The sequence below is a fragment of the Lampetra fluviatilis genome, chromosome 54 (assembly GCF_964198595.1).
Source record: "Lampetra fluviatilis chromosome 54, kcLamFluv1.1, whole genome shotgun sequence".
Taxonomy (NCBI): Eukaryota; Metazoa; Chordata; class Hyperoartia; order Petromyzontiformes; family Petromyzontidae; genus Lampetra; species Lampetra fluviatilis.
This window is the reverse complement of record NC_136328.1, coordinates 8,511,438-8,528,778: the sequence shown is the minus strand read 5'-3', so window position 1 is coordinate 8,528,778 and position 17,341 is coordinate 8,511,438. Positions and strand designations below refer to the sequence as shown.

Sequence of the window (17,341 nt, the reverse complement as noted above, 5' to 3'; positions counted from 1 at the left end):
ACCAACTGTGAGAGCACCCCCCCGATACCCGTATTGCTGGCGTCCGTGTCAAGCAAAAACGGTTGTGTGAAATCGGGGTAACACAAGGGGGGAGCCTGCACCAAAGCGTCACGGAGGGAGCAGAACGCAGCCTCCTCCTCCGCCCCCCAGTGAAACCTCACACCCTTAGCCGTCAAAGCGTGCAGGGGCTTGGCTATGGTGGCAAATTGCTTGACAAAACGACGGTAATAAGAGGCAAAACCAATGAAACTACGAACCTCCGTGACCGAGGTTGGCGTTGGCCATGAGCTGACGCAATGCGTCTTAGCAGGGTCCGTCGAGATCCCTGAACGACTCACGATATGGCCCAAATACCTGACCGATTCCCGAAGCAGAAAACATTTAGCCGGTTTAAATTTAAGCTTAGCGGAACGCATCCTGAGGAACACCGCTCTCAGTCGCTGGAGGTGCTCCTCGAAAGTCCGACTAAAGACGATAATATCGTCAAGATAAATCAAACAGGTATCCCATTGGAGGCCCGACAAAACCAATTCCATGAGTCTCTGGAACGTGGCGGGAGCGGAATGTAAGCCCATGGGCAAACGGTTGAATTCAAATAGGCCCCCAGGTGTCCGAAAAGCAGTTTTAGGTTTTGACTCGTTATCGAGTGGCAATTGCCAAAATCCAGAAATAGGTATCGAGTGTGGAAAAAAACTGCGCTCCCGCCAAGGCATCCAGCGACTCATCCATCCTGGGGAGCGGATACGCATCCGCCATCGAGATTTTGTTTAAGCGGCGGAAATCGACACAAAACCGCAAGGACCCGTCCTGTTTCTTTACTAGGACAATAGGAGCACCCCACGGACTAGAAGAGGGCGAAATGATATCGGCCGCCAACATATCATTAACCGCCAATTGCACATGTTCCTTCTCGGCCGGGCTGAGCCGGAAGGGATTCTGACGAATAGGGGCCGCGTCCCCTGTAGCTATGTGGTGGCGCAACAGGTCAGTGCAGCCGATATCGTACTTATGTTTGCTGAACACGTCAGCAAACTCGATGAGCAAACCCCTCAATGCTCCCAATTGCACCCCGGACAAGTTAGCAGAACCCGCACACAGCGAGTCCAACCACTCAGTCCCCTCATCACTTTGAGGATGCGACTCGACAGTAAAATCTGCTTGAGCCACGAGCCGTTCCTCAACGGGTAGCGGCGCGGCGTGAGCCAGCACCGTTCCCTGCGCAATTACGGCCGGCCGCGACCCCGTATTCAGGACCATTACGAACGGCTCACTGTCCCCTCTCACCATGGTTTGAGCAACCGCCAAGTCGAGGCCCTTACTGGCTCTGTTTGACGGCCCCAACAGCACCCCCTGTGCCTCCGCACCCACCTCGAGTGGCTTCCTGAACCGAAGGGGTACTAACATTTGCGATCCCGGGGGCACCCGTACAGTGTGAGTCGCCAGCGCCTGCACCGTCGCACAAACCGTGCGCACTTTGATAGGGCTCGACAAGAAGGCAACCCGCCGACCTGACGGAAGCTCTATGCAGGCCTGATCTATAAGAATTTTGATGGGCATTTTTGACAAAAAGTCCGTACCTAGCAAACAGGGAACGGCCAGCGATGATGATACAAAAATAGGGCCCGCTAATTTAATGTCACCAATGCAAATAGTCGCCCGAATCTGGCCGATGATCCCCAGGGATCCCCCATTCGCCGCATAAAATGGCACGTCTACTGGCAGAAGGGGTCTACTTTGGACGGGAAGAATGTTATAAATAAGGTCCGAGATGATGGTGGCCGACGCACCCGTGTCAACAAGCACCCGGACCTCAACCCCGTCAATGAACCCCGTTACCACGGACGACCCGGCTGACGCAGCCACGATCCTGTGGGCCAATTCGGACCACTCGACTGCTTGCGGGCCGCGTACGGACCCCCCTCGCCGAATTGAACCCCCGGCACCCAGCCGCGAACCCCCCACCGCGAAGCGGCGACCCGAATGTGCCGTGTTTGTGGACCGAACGTGTGAGGTGCCGCGACTTGCCGGGTTTTGTTGGGATGACTTGTGGCCCTGGTCGTCGTCCCGACGTGGTCCTGCGGCGCGCTGACGCGGGGCCCGGCACCCGGCTGCGACGTGACCCCGAAGGCCGCAGTTGTAGCAGACGACGGACGTCGTAGGTTTCGGTTGCTCCAGCTTGCGGGGCGAACGTGTGGGCGAACGACCTCCCGTTCTCCACTCCCCCGGACGCGATGCAGCGAAGGCCTGCTCCTGCACCGCAGCTGGCTGAGGTTCGGCGATCGTGGCGGCCAGTGCCGCGTTCCCCGGCCATTTGCAGACGACCCCCGGCTTGCGTTTGAGGACCTCGTACGCGTGAATGCTCGTGGCGATCGCCAGGGAGCAGATCTCCATCTCGTCTGCCACGTTGATGGGGACCCCCAACTCGTGGGCCAACACCAGCAGCTGCTCCGTCACCATGGCGTCCTTCCCCTCCTTATCCATGCGGGGAAAAGCTGCGTCCGCCAAGGCGAGTAGTGCCGTGCGGTAGGCTAGCGTCGTTTCCCCAGCCACCTTCCGCCGATCGTAGAACTGGTGGCGACACGTGGAGGGCGGCCCGAACACCTTCGCCATCAGGTGTAGTGCGGCCTGGAGCGTAGAGCGGGACGACCTTGCAGCAGATGTGAAGGCTGCAAGCGCGTCGTCGTCAAGCATCGCTGGCAACGCACGCAGGGCAGTGGTGTCGGACCACCCCGACATCTCCTGATGAGCGAGGAACCTTCGTTGGAAGGCTCCCCAGTCGCCCCCATCCGCCTTGAACGCCGACAGCGCGGGCAATCTTTGCTGGAGGACCCGATCGTCGTCGACGTCGGAGAGATTTTCCCGCGCTCCGCTGGAGTTGTGTAAAATGTCGGCTCGGTTGTCAGGCGCAAAATGGAGGGCTCCGGCGCGCGCTGATGACGTGGGCTGCGCTGCGCGGAGGTGTCCGGCCACGTGGCGTCCGTCTTTCCCGCCAATCGGTGGCGGCCCCCCAAAAACGGCGGCAACTTCCAGACTTTTGGCGCGAAGCGCCTTTTGGCGGGAATCCTCCAACGTCGCTTCCTCCACGACCCCCGCAGCCGTTTTTCCGCTCGCCGGAACGGAGATGTCGGCCAAGACAGCGGCGGCGGCGAGTAGCAACTCCGCCAACCGGGAGTGCGCGTCCTGGAGGCTGGTGTCGGAGGCAAGCGGAGCGTCGGCCATCACCGCGAAGTGCTGCATCGGCGGCAACTCCTCGTCCTCTACTCCCGAGGTCGGTGTCCCCGGTACGCCGTCGTCATCCCGACCTCGCTCGTGGGTACGGGTAGTCTTCCTTGTGTCCATACTTCTTGAAGACAGGTTTACTTCTGACGCCAGTTGTAATGTAGTAACTCGGCGGGAGACGACTTCACGGGTAACACACTCTTTATTTTATCAAACTTGGTTACAGGTGACTAACACCTACTTTGTATCTCGGGTGACAAACACCCACTTAGCTACTTGGCGACTAACGCCCACTGAGCTACTCGGATGACCCACATCCACTTAGTACTCGGGTGACAACCACCCACTTAGCTACTTGGCGACTAACGCCCACTGAGCTACTCGGATGACCAACATCCACTTAGTACTCGGGTGACAAACACCCACTTAGCTACTTGGCGACTAACGCCCACTGAGCTACTCGGATGACCAACATCCACTTAGCTACTCGGCGACTAACGCCACTGAGCTACTCGGATGACCAACATCCACTTAGCTACTCGGCGACTAACGCCACTGAGCTACTCGGATGACCAACATCCACTTAGCTACTCGGCGACTAAGTCTTCAGCTCCGTCTTCGGGTCTTCAACTGGGTAACTCTTTCCGAGTGCTCTCGCGCGTCCCCCTTTATACCCCACCTGCGGACGTCGCTGCGAGCACCCACTTATTCGACCAATCGCCGGGCGCTGGCTACGATCCTCTTTTCCCACATCTCATCGTGCCTCACCACTCACTCCGCGCCGCCCCGTCATCTGTCACTCCCGGCGCGCGCGTCCACACCACGCCCACAACGCGTGCCCAACCCCGCACCCCGCGCCGCCCCGTGATCCATCACTGTCACAGTCGGCGCACGTCAATACCACCACTACATAAACATGGGCATTTTCGTTCCTTTGTTCTATCATGTGTATCAGACCTCCCCTCCCCCCTCTCTGCCCATTGTGTTGGCGTGCGCAGCAGCCGCGTCCAAGCCGTCGCCAAATGTTTTGTTGGCTCCCTCCCCCTCCCACCCCCCTCCCTCCCGATACGTTCCATTCATTGGCTACCACATTCTGATGAACTCCCCCCCCCCTCTCCTCCCCCCCTTCAACTTGCTTATAAGGGATTACATCTTGAATCATTGCTTCACTTGATGCAGCTAATCTGGCTGTGACGGTCCCACCTGATGACGGAGACTTGTGTTGCCTCCGAAACGTCGTGAATTTTATTTTTATTTTTGTTTTGTTTTATTTTACTTTCATTACTTTTAATGTTTTACCTACGTGACTTTACCGAAAAAACCTGAGAATATGAATCATTGCAGTCACGAAAGCTTCAAATCTAGAATTTATCAAAAAGTCTATTTAATTAAGTAGAACGTGTTTATATTTAAAGTTGCGCATTTTGATGTGACGTCACATTTCTCAACCCCCTCGTCACACATCGTCACAAATGTCTGACCCCCCCCCCCTAGGTGCGTGACGTCATTTATGGACGGCCCCTTTCTCCGTGGTTTGCTTCCGTCTGTGAGCCAGCACGTGCGTCTGTGTGCAGCACGTGAAAGTATTAGCAGCAGTACACCGGTACACAAAACAAATCTGAAATTATTTAGTTTCTTGTGATTCGCAATCGCGGTCAGAAACTCTTGCGGAGTGGAGGTGGTGTTGCTTCAAAATCAGTTCTCGTGATGTTAAAGCAGTTGGAAGACGAACGTTTATACTGGTAAGAACCTCCTGGTTACACCAGCCCACAGGGGATTATTGTGTCCGTCCGTCGTGCAGGGAGGGGCTGGGTGGGGAGGGTGGGGCTGGGTGGGGAGGGGAGGGTGGGGAAGGGCTGGGTGGGGAGGGTGGGGAAGGGCTGGGTGGGGAGGGGCTGGGTGGGGGTGGGTGGGGTGGGGCTGGTCACCCCGTGGTGCCCTTATAAAACTCAACGTTTAACCTACTCACGCCGGCTTGTGCCCGCCCTCACAGTCGCCGCCGTTGACCCTAGCCATTGACCGAGCAACCCTGCGCAGGAATGTGTTATGAGCGGCTGAACACGAAGCTTCACAGGCTGTTGTCGTATAGCCAGGGCCGGATTAAGGTTCTTGTAGGCCCTGGGCACTTTTCTTTCGTAGGCCTTCAGTGATAACTTTCGACAGCTGCTACCGCTGCACATGTCACGACTACCGTCGATGCCACTCGCTTGGTTCACGCGTAGCACAACAACAACGCCGCCGCTTGTCTTCCCTTGCACCACTCTCTATTGAGAATGAGATTGTGCGAATTTTTTTTAAAGATGTTATTGATAATTTTCCAATGAAAGAATCTCTAAAAGTTCATCTCCGGCGTTAATTTCTCTCATCTTATGAACAAAAAAAACATTGACATGACTCTGCCTCTTTGTATAGACATACACTGTGCTCATCCTTGTGTAGCGTCGGAAATGCACATCGTATCCCGTCCGTATATACACTTACCTGCAGTTGCGGGCACAGGCCCATAGGCGGTGCCACCCTGAGCTGGTGAAGGTCAGGGAGAGCCAGACCATTGCGGGGGCGGGTTCTCCCCCCGCCCAGACCCCAGGTGAGGGGTTGGGGGGTTCTTCCAGAGTCCCCTGGAAGGTTCCAGAGAGGGGGCGGTACCGGGGGCGGGGAGTCCCCGGGAGGTAGATAAAAGGGGCACCTCAAGCACAACTCGGGGCAGTGTTCTGAAGACGAAGAAAGAAGACCAGCCTAGCTCGGACCCTGGGACCCGACGTCCTTGTAAGGGCCGGGGCCGAGCATAGCCGGAGGGCTCAGGGCCCGGTTAACCCAGTGTGAGGCCACGCTAGCCATAGATAGTGGGAGTTAAGGGGAGTCTTGTTATTAAAGTTTATAAATAAACCGTGTTGCCTCTAAGACGGCGTCTCCAGTCTCCGTGGAACCCACTACACTTGCTATATATATTTATTCAAGAAAGTATCTTGCTTAAACAAAAATCATCCAAACAACACCTTAAAGCACGGCCAACATTTTTTTTCGAAGGCCCTTTAAGTTTTCCGTAGGCCCTGGACACAGTGGCGACTTGTTGCCGCTTGGCCTGCGTTTTGGCAGCAACCCAGTCCTGAAGACAATCGATAAAAAAAAAATTGCCTGCCCCGGACCCAAAACAAACCACCGATCAATATTTACCTCAGTAGACTCAAACTTAGCGACAGGGTCGATTAAAGACTGACAAAACAGATTTATATTTTTTGTTATTTTACACTTTTATGAGAACCGGTTTGTGAAGCTGCGTCAGTGTGCAGTATCGCCAGCACGTCCATTTGTATTCTCGTGTTGTGTCCTCGTGTCTGTATGTGTACGTACGCGTGTTCGTGTCTGTATATTTCTGTGTTTTTAATGTATTGCACTGTGTACAGTATTGTGCGGTACAGCCAAGTGTGACTGTATAGTGTGTAGTAGCGTGGTGTACTGTTTGTATAGCTTGGCGTAATAAAGGGCGTACAGTGGCTGTGTATGATACAGGTTGCGTGTAGGCCTTGATACTTGGCGATACAGGCTGTTTGTGTAAGTGTTGCAAGCTGTGTGTGTGGGGGGTTGTGTGTATTGCTAGGTTAGTGTGTGCAAAGGGCTGGTAACCCCTCGACCTGGCACTTCTACAAAGCAGCACGGTAGAAACATCGACATAATCTCGTGCTGGAGACCCCAGGGGACAGGCATTTAAGACACCTTCTGGTCAAACTCCATCTGGCAGGGCCAGACTGAACCCCTTCCGACTCTCGTTGCTTAAGAGAGGCTGCCACTCCTCTGTTGGGAGATGGACCGGTACCGCCTGGCAGAGGTGTGGACTCGAGTCATGTGACTTGGACTCGAGTCAGACTCGAGTCATGAATTTGATGACTTGCGACTCGACTTGGACTTGCATAACAATGACTTTGTCCCACCTATGAGATGTGGACTCGAGTCATGTGACTTGGACTCGAGTCAGACTCGAGTCATGAATTTGATGACTTGCGACTCGACTTGGACTTGCATAACAATGACTTTGTCCCACCTCTGCCGCCTGGCTCACTGTGGAATACAGGAGGCCCGGTGGACCGGTTCTGGCTCTAGTCATCATGAGGGGTGGACAGTTCCCCACTCGGGGCAGGAAACTGCCAAACAACTTGGAGTGGCACTTCTTTTGAACAAAAGACTCGAGTGTGGTCACCATCGAACAAAAAGATCACGACATCGTGCACTTTCAGATACGCTTCTGTGGCTGTCTGGAATGGTCTTCCTTCCGACATTAGGAAGTCATTGGAACTATGCACTTTTAAATCTAGATGGAAAACTAAACTTTTTGGAACTGCTTTTAGTGTTTATTTTATTGTCCTTCCCCCGCACCTCTGATCAGCACAGTTGGCTACGTACGGTACGAAAAGAGGTTCAACATACATGCATAGTTATACGGTGCACATACAGTATGCATATATTAAGTGACACTAATAGGCTCAATGTGAGATTTAACAATTTTATTAAACCCGTTCGCGAACTGTGTGTTGAGTTTGCACAGTAGTGCATGGCGGAAGCTTTAAGAGAAGAAATTCTTCGACACGCAGACCCGTCCGGAAAAAAACAACTCGGAAAAGCATTTGGGATTAAAATCAGCTACGAAAACCTACGGGGTTAAATTTTTTTGCAAACAATGGAATAATATAACCCCAAAAAGCGCAACATCTCCGAAGGCACTGACGTCAATTTGCTTTGAACAAGTGCGAGCTCAGGGGTCGGCAACCTGCAACTCCGGAGCCGAATGCGGTTCTTCAAGGACTGCTGTGCGGCTCTTGAAATATTTTTTTTTTTTACCAAAGTGGGAAAAAAATTGCCCTTATTATTTTGGTTACAGACCCCTGTACCATCGCTGGTCGAGTTACTGCAAAATAATGCAATATAACAGCGCGTACATTCGTCATCGGCATCTGCGCCACTTGCATAGCCACCACGAAGGCGCCCACGTTTTACGGATGGGTAAAGTTTGCCAGTACGGGGGGTGATGTTGCTCTGCGGTTTCACCAAATAACGTAAATGTGCAGCTAAATTTGTAAAAATGTGCCCATTACACATGGCCTGACTCTGTTCCGAATAAAAACACCACCAAGAGGTCTTTAAGGCACCATGTGAAGCAGCTGGCCATGTACTTTTCAGTTATTTCACATTTTTTGGCTGTTTTGCTATTCCAGTCCTCTGTAGCCATGATACCATTTCCCTCAACACAGCACAGAAAGTGTGAGATTAACAACACCACACTCCCGCATGCCAACAAGCCCTTTTTCTTAACGTCATAAAATGTGCATTTTAAACACTAGGCAAGCAACACTTCATTGGTAAAGCACAGTTTTACAAACACGTAAAATGTGTTATAATTTATCACAGGTGACAAATAATAACGCCACTTGTGAAAGATCCTTTTTAAAATATAAAACTAAACTAAATTATTTGTATTTTATCAGATAAGGCACACCGAGCTATGTAGCTTTTTTTCAGAAGCAACTTGGCAACAAATAATAGCCCAACAAAGTGGTTTACATCATGGGACCTCCTTTGTCAGTACCAAAATATACTAATAGGGGTTTTCCCCTTTTTTTCTGGCAACAGAACTGACACCTTTTGCAAGGAATCATGCTTACATTAACTACAATACTTGCAGTAAAATACAAACAAAAAACAATACTCTGATAATTTATGCATTGTCTTTGAAACTGATTGGTCCACACCAGAGACAGCTTTCTTTAGAGCCGGCAGCCCGTTACCTGCCCGGGTCATGCTGTGTAGTATTCCCCGAGTGTTAGTGAGATTAGGAACGGTGATCACCACCCTGCGTATAATGCTCCAGTTGGTTGTTATGTGTTAATAAAGTGTTGCCTCCAAGTTGAGTGTGCGCTTCAGTCAAACCCACTACAATCTGACTGGTACTCATTTTCTCACTGCTCTCAACTTACTTTTCTTCTTTTCTGAAGCAGCCCAAAAACTGACGAATGTCACTGCCACCCTTCCAATTGCTCATGATGACACTCACTGTGAATGGAAGCTGAATGTAATAAAACTGCTTGCACTTTAATCAAAGAAACACATAATCAAAGAAACACATAAGCAAGTACAGCTATACACTATACCAGTGGCGGCTCCTGCAAAATCTCTCAGGGGGGGCAAATGTCTGGATGATTGATAAGGTCCACCCATGCAATGAATAAATTAACAGCTTAAGCATGTAAAGGCAACTTCACTTCTTTAATATTAATGAAAAATAAAGTGACTCTTACAATACATCTTGTTTGTTTATATACTCACTATTAAAACAAACCACTCAAGTTTATTTTATTAAAGATTCCACTAGGTGGCGATAAATTATATTGTTGGATGAAACGTGCTTACGTATGATGACGTTAGCACGTATGATGACGTAAGCACGTTAGTGCATGCCCTCCCAGAAGCCATAGAGAATGCATTGCAGCACCCCCGTTCGAAAAAAAACATCTTTGAATGTAAGTCTATGGGACCATTCGGGCCGATTCTCAGCCGGAGTGAAATCGCCCAAAAAGAGGCGGTACTCCACAGAACGTGACATGACGCTGATTGGACTATATCCAGAGGCACAGTGACGGCTAGCGTGACTCTGTGGTTGAATGACATTGGTGGTGCGTCGCCCAATCGCCCTAATGAAGAAACCGCCCCTGCACTATACTAAACGGATATGCAATAAATGAAAGCGACTGTCTACAAATGTATATTACACATGCAGCGAAACATAAATGATTGACACTTTACTCCGACTTCACGTGGGCTTTCTGACAAATATAACGTAATAAAGACATTAACGTTAGTTGAATACGCCCGTGAGCGCCATTGTTGGTCGCTGGGTGAATGTGTGGCTAATCAACTTTCCAAGTAATTTACTTAGCTATGATAGCTGACATTAGTGATGGTTGATTGGCAATCGGGAATTGGCCCGTTTTCACTAAAAACGTTTGTTTCCACTCGATAGTGATGTAGCCTACGTAACACTCATTACATTCTAGTTTTCCACTTTTTAATACATTTTAAAGGAATGAAATGGAGAGGCAGTACAGTGTTTGACATTGATTGTACCTACCCACAGCAGTCAAGCATCGGCTTCAATATATTGGGGGGGATATTTTTAGCATATTTGAATATTGGGGGGGATGTGTTCCCACCAAAATATATTATAATTACGGCCTTTACGCTGTACGACCACAACGAACACGCATCGGCGAGTTTACCCGACCCCCCCACCTCCCGTATGCTGGCTCCACACTGCAGCTCCTGGGCCCGTGACGCGTCACGGAAAATCGCGCAGCTGGTCGTAGTTGAACATGTTGTTGGCGGTGTCCGACCAGGCGGCGTGCCGCGCGCCATCCATCTCCGTGGCGACCGCGTTGCCGGCCTGCAGGCTGTGGTGCTCCCCGCCAATTTGCTCGCCGCACTCGGGGCACGTTCCTTTCTCCATGGCGCCGCCGCACTCGCCGATAGCGTACACGTGGCCGCGGGGGCACTTGTACCAGTGGCCTGGCGTCAGGCCGATGGCCTTCACGATGGACGCGCGCTCCGAGTCCGAGATGCCGAGGCCGCTCTTGGGCAGCTCCTCCTGGAGGCTCTCGGCGAGCCGGCGCACCTCCTTCTCCTGCTCGGGCCCGAACCTCCGCTTGTTCGTGAGAGCTAGGCGTGCGCACAGCAGAGGGATGGAATGATCGGGCACTCCGGTTAGATCGCTTACGTAGGCGTTCGCGGTTGTGCTGTATGACATATCTCCGGGGTCCTCCGGTATTTCCTTCTGCATTTAGAATCAGCGTGCATGTAGATTATTTGGCTGCTATACATTTCGACGCGATAAGCCACTTCGTTGAGGTATAATTTATGATGGCCAGGTCGCTTCGGAAAAAAAGAGCTATAGAGCTCAGTCGGGCTTACCTGGTGAAATAAAAAATATAGTCAAAATATATTGGTCCGACCTGCTGGGAACTTCATTGGCAACTGAAGTGAAGAAGCTCCCGGCACGCGGAGCAAAGCGTCAGACATCACCACAACACACGGTACAGCTCTGCATTTCATTCGCAGAGCTGGAATGTAGCCAAATTAACTCGCAAAACCAAACATGTGATTAGCTCTTTTTGATGACAGTAAGAGAAGGTGATGATGATGGCGATGACAACAACAAAGGACGATTATAACAATTGAATTGGAAACACGCTCACTTTTCATGATCTCTTCGCTGATCGCAGTTGCTGCGTCGGACACCTTGGCCACGCTAATGGCGACGCTCATGCCCGCCTGCACCTTGATGAGGAAGCTCAGACGCAGCGTCTCCGTCCGCAGGTCCTGCAGCTGCTGCTCCGTCAGCCCGGCCGTCTGCTGCTCGCACATCCACTCCACCAGCTTGTCGAGGGCCTCCTTGACTACCTCCTTCCTCTCTGTACTGATCTTCGACAGCTCCGGCCTCAGCTTGGCGATGTCCGCCAGTAGCGTGGCTTTGTTCTCCAGAGTGTTCACCTGCAGGAGGTTTAGCTCTCCTGCCAGCAGCGCACTCAGAAAATCCGTCGGGATATTCCACTCGGACACCGTCGTCCTGTCCCTGAGGAGCAGGTAGCGGAAGTTGAGCATCGCGCGCAGCGGTGACGCGGGCAGCGGTTTGGGGTTCACCTTCGCGAGGATCTCCTGCACGCGGTTCTTCGCCTGCGCGATCTCCTCGTCGCTGCCCCACAGCTTGCGCTTCACGGCCTCGATGTCCCCGAGCGTGCGCTTGATGATGTTGCCGTAGCGCAGGTTCCGCCGGATCGGCGTCTTGCACTTGGGGCACTCCTTGAGCTTCACGACAACGGGCGTCTCTCCGCAGTCGTCCGCGCCCCCGCCGCCGCCGTCCTCGCTCGTCTCCATCCACCGGTCGAGTCCCGTGCCCTCGACGAGGTGCTCGCAGTCCTCCAGCTCGACGAAGCGCGCGGACGGCTCGTCCTCGTTCCCGAAGAATATCTCAGTGACCTCGGCGGCGTGGCAAATGCGGCATTTGGAGGGGCACGGCTCCCCACAGTAGCCCACGCACGCGTGGCCGCACGGCAGGCGGCGGCGGCAAGGCTTGTCGCAGCGCGGGCGGTCGCACTCCTCGTAGCACAGTCGCCGGCAAATGTGGTGCTCGCAGCGCCACTCGCACGGCTCGGCACACGGCATGCACGGCTGGCCACACGGCCGCGCGCACGCGCTGTGCACGCAGCGGTTACGGCAGCGCAGCGCGCACGGGGGGCAGCCACGCGCCGCGCACGGCGCGGTGCACTGGTGCGAGCAGGGCAGCGAGCGCTCGCACGCTTCCCCGCACGCTGCATGCCACCGCCCGTTCTTGCACCACCGGCAGTTCCCGTGGCACGCGTGGCCACAAGCCAGCGCCGTCTGGCAGCGCGCGTGGCACGGCCTAGGCTCGTGCCTGCGGCCGCACGGCACGTCACACTCGTGCCCGCACACCTGCCTCTCTCTCACCAGCTCCACGCACGAGGCTAGGCAATTATTGCCGCAGAGACGGGGGCATGCGTGGCCGCACGCCTGTGGCTTCGGGCACGGCACCCGGCAGGAGAAGCGCGCTGTGTCTACGTGACACGGCATCATCTGCTCGTGCCCGCACGCCGCCATCGTCTTGGCCACGAGCTCCGTGCACTTCCCGCACTGTTCGTGGCAAACCTTGCGGCACCGGTGCCCGAGCTCGCAGATCGTGCGGCTGCACGGCTTCTGGCACTCGAACTTCTTGTGCTCGGGGTCCTCCGCGTGGCAGCTGCGTGTGCACACGTGCCCGCAGTCCAGCCGGAACTCGCACAGCAGCTCGCATCCACCCTCGGGTGCCCGTGCAAAGTCCTTGGCGGTCACCACCGCCGCCTCGCGCTCCGGGTGGTTTTGGCAGCGCAGCATGAGCGCGGGGCCGATGCGCCCGCCGGCGTGCAGCTCACCGATCACGCGTTTCCAGAGGGGCACCGCTGACAGCATCTTTGCGTCGCCCACGATGAAGAAGCCGATGCGCGCGCGCGACAGCGCCACGCACACGCGGTTGTCGATGTTTAGGAAGCCCGTCTGGCCCCGGGCGTTGCTGCGCACGAGGGACAACAGCACCAGGTCGTTCTCCTCGCCCTGGTACTTGTCCACGACGCACACGCGCACGCCGCCGTAGCGATCGCGCGGCAAGCGCTTGCGCAGCGCCAGCAGCTGGCCCGTGTAGGTGGTGAGCACGGTGATGCGCTCCTGCGCGTAGCCCTGCAGCAGAAGGTGCTTGCAGAGCGCGACCACGAAGTCCGCCTCGTGCAGGTTCTGCCGGCTCTTGGTGTCCTTTACCTCCACCTCCGCGTGAGAGTGCTGCACGAAGTACAGGTTCGTGGCGATGCCCTGCCAATACATTATTTTGATTACTTTTCTGCATACATTTAAAGTGATTTGTGTACCTTTCCTATACTTTGCACTCATGCCGTGTTTTTGCATTGTTTGTTATACAATTCTGGCCCAATGTCCCTTACAGGACATCTGTGAAAAAAGAGCTTTAGAACTGATCGGATTCCTCCAGTATAAATACAATATTCTTATTCTCAACAGCGTCAGCAACGTTAGCGATGGACGCAAAACGAATGGAGATGGCCACAGCCACCCGCCGGAAAGCCGAAGTGCCACCGTTATGAGACGATCGAGCCTGAGCGACGACACAGTCCCAAGTTTTCGTGACGTCATTCGAGACTGCAGTGCAGCCGAGCAAGACCACACACACGCGGTAACTGGCTGTGTGTGTATACGGCTTAACTCGGCTCTGAGGGGTGGGGGGTGTCGAGGTACTGTGCAACTCGGATTTCGAGCATGCGCCGCCATCTTCTCAGTCCCATCGTGTTCTCTCGCGTGCGTAGCTACGAGTTCTCGTTTTAATCGGCACAGACTTTATCGCAAAATATCGTCGCAACACTTCAACACGACTCATCCACTCCTCAAGGTAAGAGTATAAAATGATAGGTTAAGGAATTTTTTTAAATGCTGTTTAAGAGTCTGCCTTTTTTACACTAAGAATGGTTTTCTGTTCGAGTTATTGCTTTAAAATGTCATGAAACGATTTAAAGTGTACAGGGCTGCTTTGAAACACTCATAAAAATGGTTTTCAAATAAGTGTTTTTTTTTACTCAGAATTGGTTATAAATGTGTGTACATTATGTGTAGTGCAGGCAGTGTACATGTGAAGTATTGGAATGACGGCAGGAAACCACTTGACGGGTAGCACACTTTTTATTAAACCTTGACTTGTCACGATACAACATGTGGTCACTATTCCTCTGACTACACACACTTCACTTGACACGTGTGGTCACTATTCCTCTGACTACACACACTTCACTTGACACGTGTAGTTACTATGCCTCTGACTACACACACTTCACTTGACACGTGTAGTTACTATGCCTCTGACTACACACACTTCACTTGACACGTGTAGTTACTATGGCTCACACTGCATGCTCACACTGCACTCCGCCCCGTAACGTCCGTGGATACTACAGGCCCACCCCAGCTTGGGCGTGGGCCACAACCTCTGAGTCCCAAGGGCCAGCCCTCTCACGGACGCTCGGCCCCGGGTCCCAGGGTTCCGCCTCTGGGTGCCCCTACAGGACAGCGGGACTAGGTACCGCAGGGCCCTATCTCTTCCTCCTCCGTCTTCAGTCTTCGCTGGTCACTCGCTCCCCGTGCGCCTGTGCGCACCACCTTCTATAGCCCCCGCTCACGGGAGACGGAGCGTATGCGGACCTCGACGTGAGCATCCCCCTTAGTTGACCAATCCCCGCGCGCTTGCCCCAGGATCCCATCGCTGTCAGCGCGCGTCACTGATACCCAACCAATCACTGCCTCATAACCCCCGACCCCGCGCTGACCCCTGATCCTTCACCGTCAGCGCGCGTCACCAACACACACAGCCAATCACTACGCGCTGGCACACGATCCCTACCCCAGCGCGTATCACCACTACATCACCCCCTCCCACATAGCTCGCAGCCGGCCCGGCTGCTAAACAACACAACACAACGTCAACACAACAAAAACCCCACCCCCCAGTGTGCCCCGTAACGCAACAACAACAACACAACGACACAACACCCGACAACAACCTATGTACAAACCGACAACCAACACAATAAAAGTCAACAACAACACACAACACCTAGACAACAAGCTATGTACAGCCCGACGAACAACACACTAAAAGCAAATCCCAGAAAATTAACGTGTCCAGTGTCTCTGTGACTATTGATCCCTCCCCCCTCCGCTCGCTCCTCCACCGGGGTGATAGAGCGGTCGAGCGGATGAGGAACGCAGTGACGAGGCGCTCCGGCCGCATCGGCTCCTCATTCGGTTGGTCATGAAAAGTAGCGCGACTTAGCGCGAGTCCGCCTGGCCGGTCCATCGTATGGGACGGGACGCTGACGACCGTCCGGTGGCTCCGGCAGCCCTGGACGGCGCGGATCGGGCCTGGAAGGACCGGCCGCGCCGCGAGGATCCGGCCGCCGGTGGTCGGCAGCTGTCAGTTCCGAGACACCTGGGAGCGGATCAGGCGGAGACATGTGAGGATCAGGCGGAGACATTTCCCCCCTTGGGTCGTCGGTCACGTCACATGCTCGGCCCTCACGACACAAAGGGAGGCAATATGGAGGCGAGAACGGTTTCAGTCGGGAGGGGTGGACGAACCAACGGCGCTTTCCCCATTTTATTTGAACACACTGGGGGCGTGCAACCCGCACGACCTCCATGGGTCCCCGCCATGGCTTCAACAATTTAGGCGACGTAGCCAAAGGTGCCTGAGGGCAGTGCAGCCAGGCCCTATCGCCTGGTTTCCAGTCGTAAACGGACACCTTCTGTGCACGCAACCGCTCGTTGGCAATTTGGCGAGCCCGCGAATTAAGCCGTGCGGCCTCCCGTGCCTCGGTCAGCTTATGAATGTTAAATTTTATATGTTCTGCCAATTTCGAACTTGTTCGTGGTGCGGACAGTCCCAGCTGCGTTTCCATGGGCGGGTCGGCTTCCCGACCATACATCAGATAGAATGGGGAAAATCCCGTTGCTGCATGGGGGGCCATTCTATACGCGGCGAGGACCCCCGGGACCTGCAGGTCCCAATCAACATGTGCCTCACACACCTGCTGGCACAGCATAGAAGTCCAAGTCCTGTGGAGTCGCTCCACCATCCCGTCTGTCTGTGGGTGGTACGGGGAGGTACGCACCTTCTTAGTACCCAATAGGTCGCACACCTCTTGCAGCAATTTACTTGAAAAAATTTTCCCTTTGTCGGTCAGCAAGCGTTCGGGAGCCCCCTTGTCCAGGACGTAGCCCTGGACAAAGGCGTCCGTCACAGCCGCCGCCGACTGGTTGGCGAGTGGCCACGTCATAGGCCACCGGGTAAAGTATTCGACACCAACCAACAGGTACTTATTACCCCTAGGCGTGACTGGAAAAGGCCCCAAAATATCGAGCGCAACGAGCTCGTTAGTGCGCGAGACCTGAATAGATTGCAGCGGTGGATTTGATGCCATGGGCGGCGGTTTCCGTCTGGCGCAATCAACACACCCCTTTAGAATATTCACCACATCACTCCCCATCCCCGGCCAATAATAGTCACGCTGAAGCAGAGCAAGCGTTTTGTTTACTCCCAAATGCAAGAGGCGTTCATGTGCGGCCAGGACAACTTTCCCCCGCACAGCGGAAGGCACCACGAGTGCGTGCCGCCGGGACAAATTGTCCCATCTCATTAACAGGCCCTGCTTAAGTACCCAGGAACCAGTTCGCTCCCGGCCCTCCTCGGGACCCCCCACCCTGCGGCACAACGCTAGCAGGGAGCTGTCAGCCATTTGGAGACGGCCCCACTCAATCAGCGACAGTGAGAGCAGCGAGTCCTCTCCCTCAGGGGTAGCGGGAACATCCCCGATTGGTGCATCCGCGGTCGCAGCCAACGCCCCCATACTTTCCGCAGCTGGCGGTTTACAGCGCGCCGATCCCATTAAGCACGCACATTTGTGACAAGGCGACAATCGCGACAGGGCATCGGCGTTAGTGTGGCGCAACCCCTTACGGTATGTGGTCGTGAACT

The 17,341-nt window shown here is 54.1% G+C and overlaps 1 protein-coding gene across 1 annotated transcript in view; it reads right to left on the bottom strand.

Annotated features, from left to right (window-relative positions):
- Window positions 1-7,739: 7,739 nt before the first annotated feature.
- LOC144949534 (NFX1-type zinc finger-containing protein 1-like) overlaps window positions 7,740-17,341 on the bottom strand; it is a 57,922-nt gene continuing 48,320 nt past the window's right edge. Inside the window, exons 19-20 of the mRNA XM_078879460.1 lie at window positions 11,457-13,617; window positions 7,740-10,920 (exon numbers count right to left, since the gene is read on the bottom strand). Of these exons, the coding sequence (XP_078735586.1) occupies window positions 10,544-10,920; window positions 11,457-13,617 (2,538 nt within the window). The 3' untranslated portion in view covers window positions 7,740-10,543. The remainder of the gene's footprint in view (window positions 10,921-11,456; window positions 13,618-17,341) is intronic.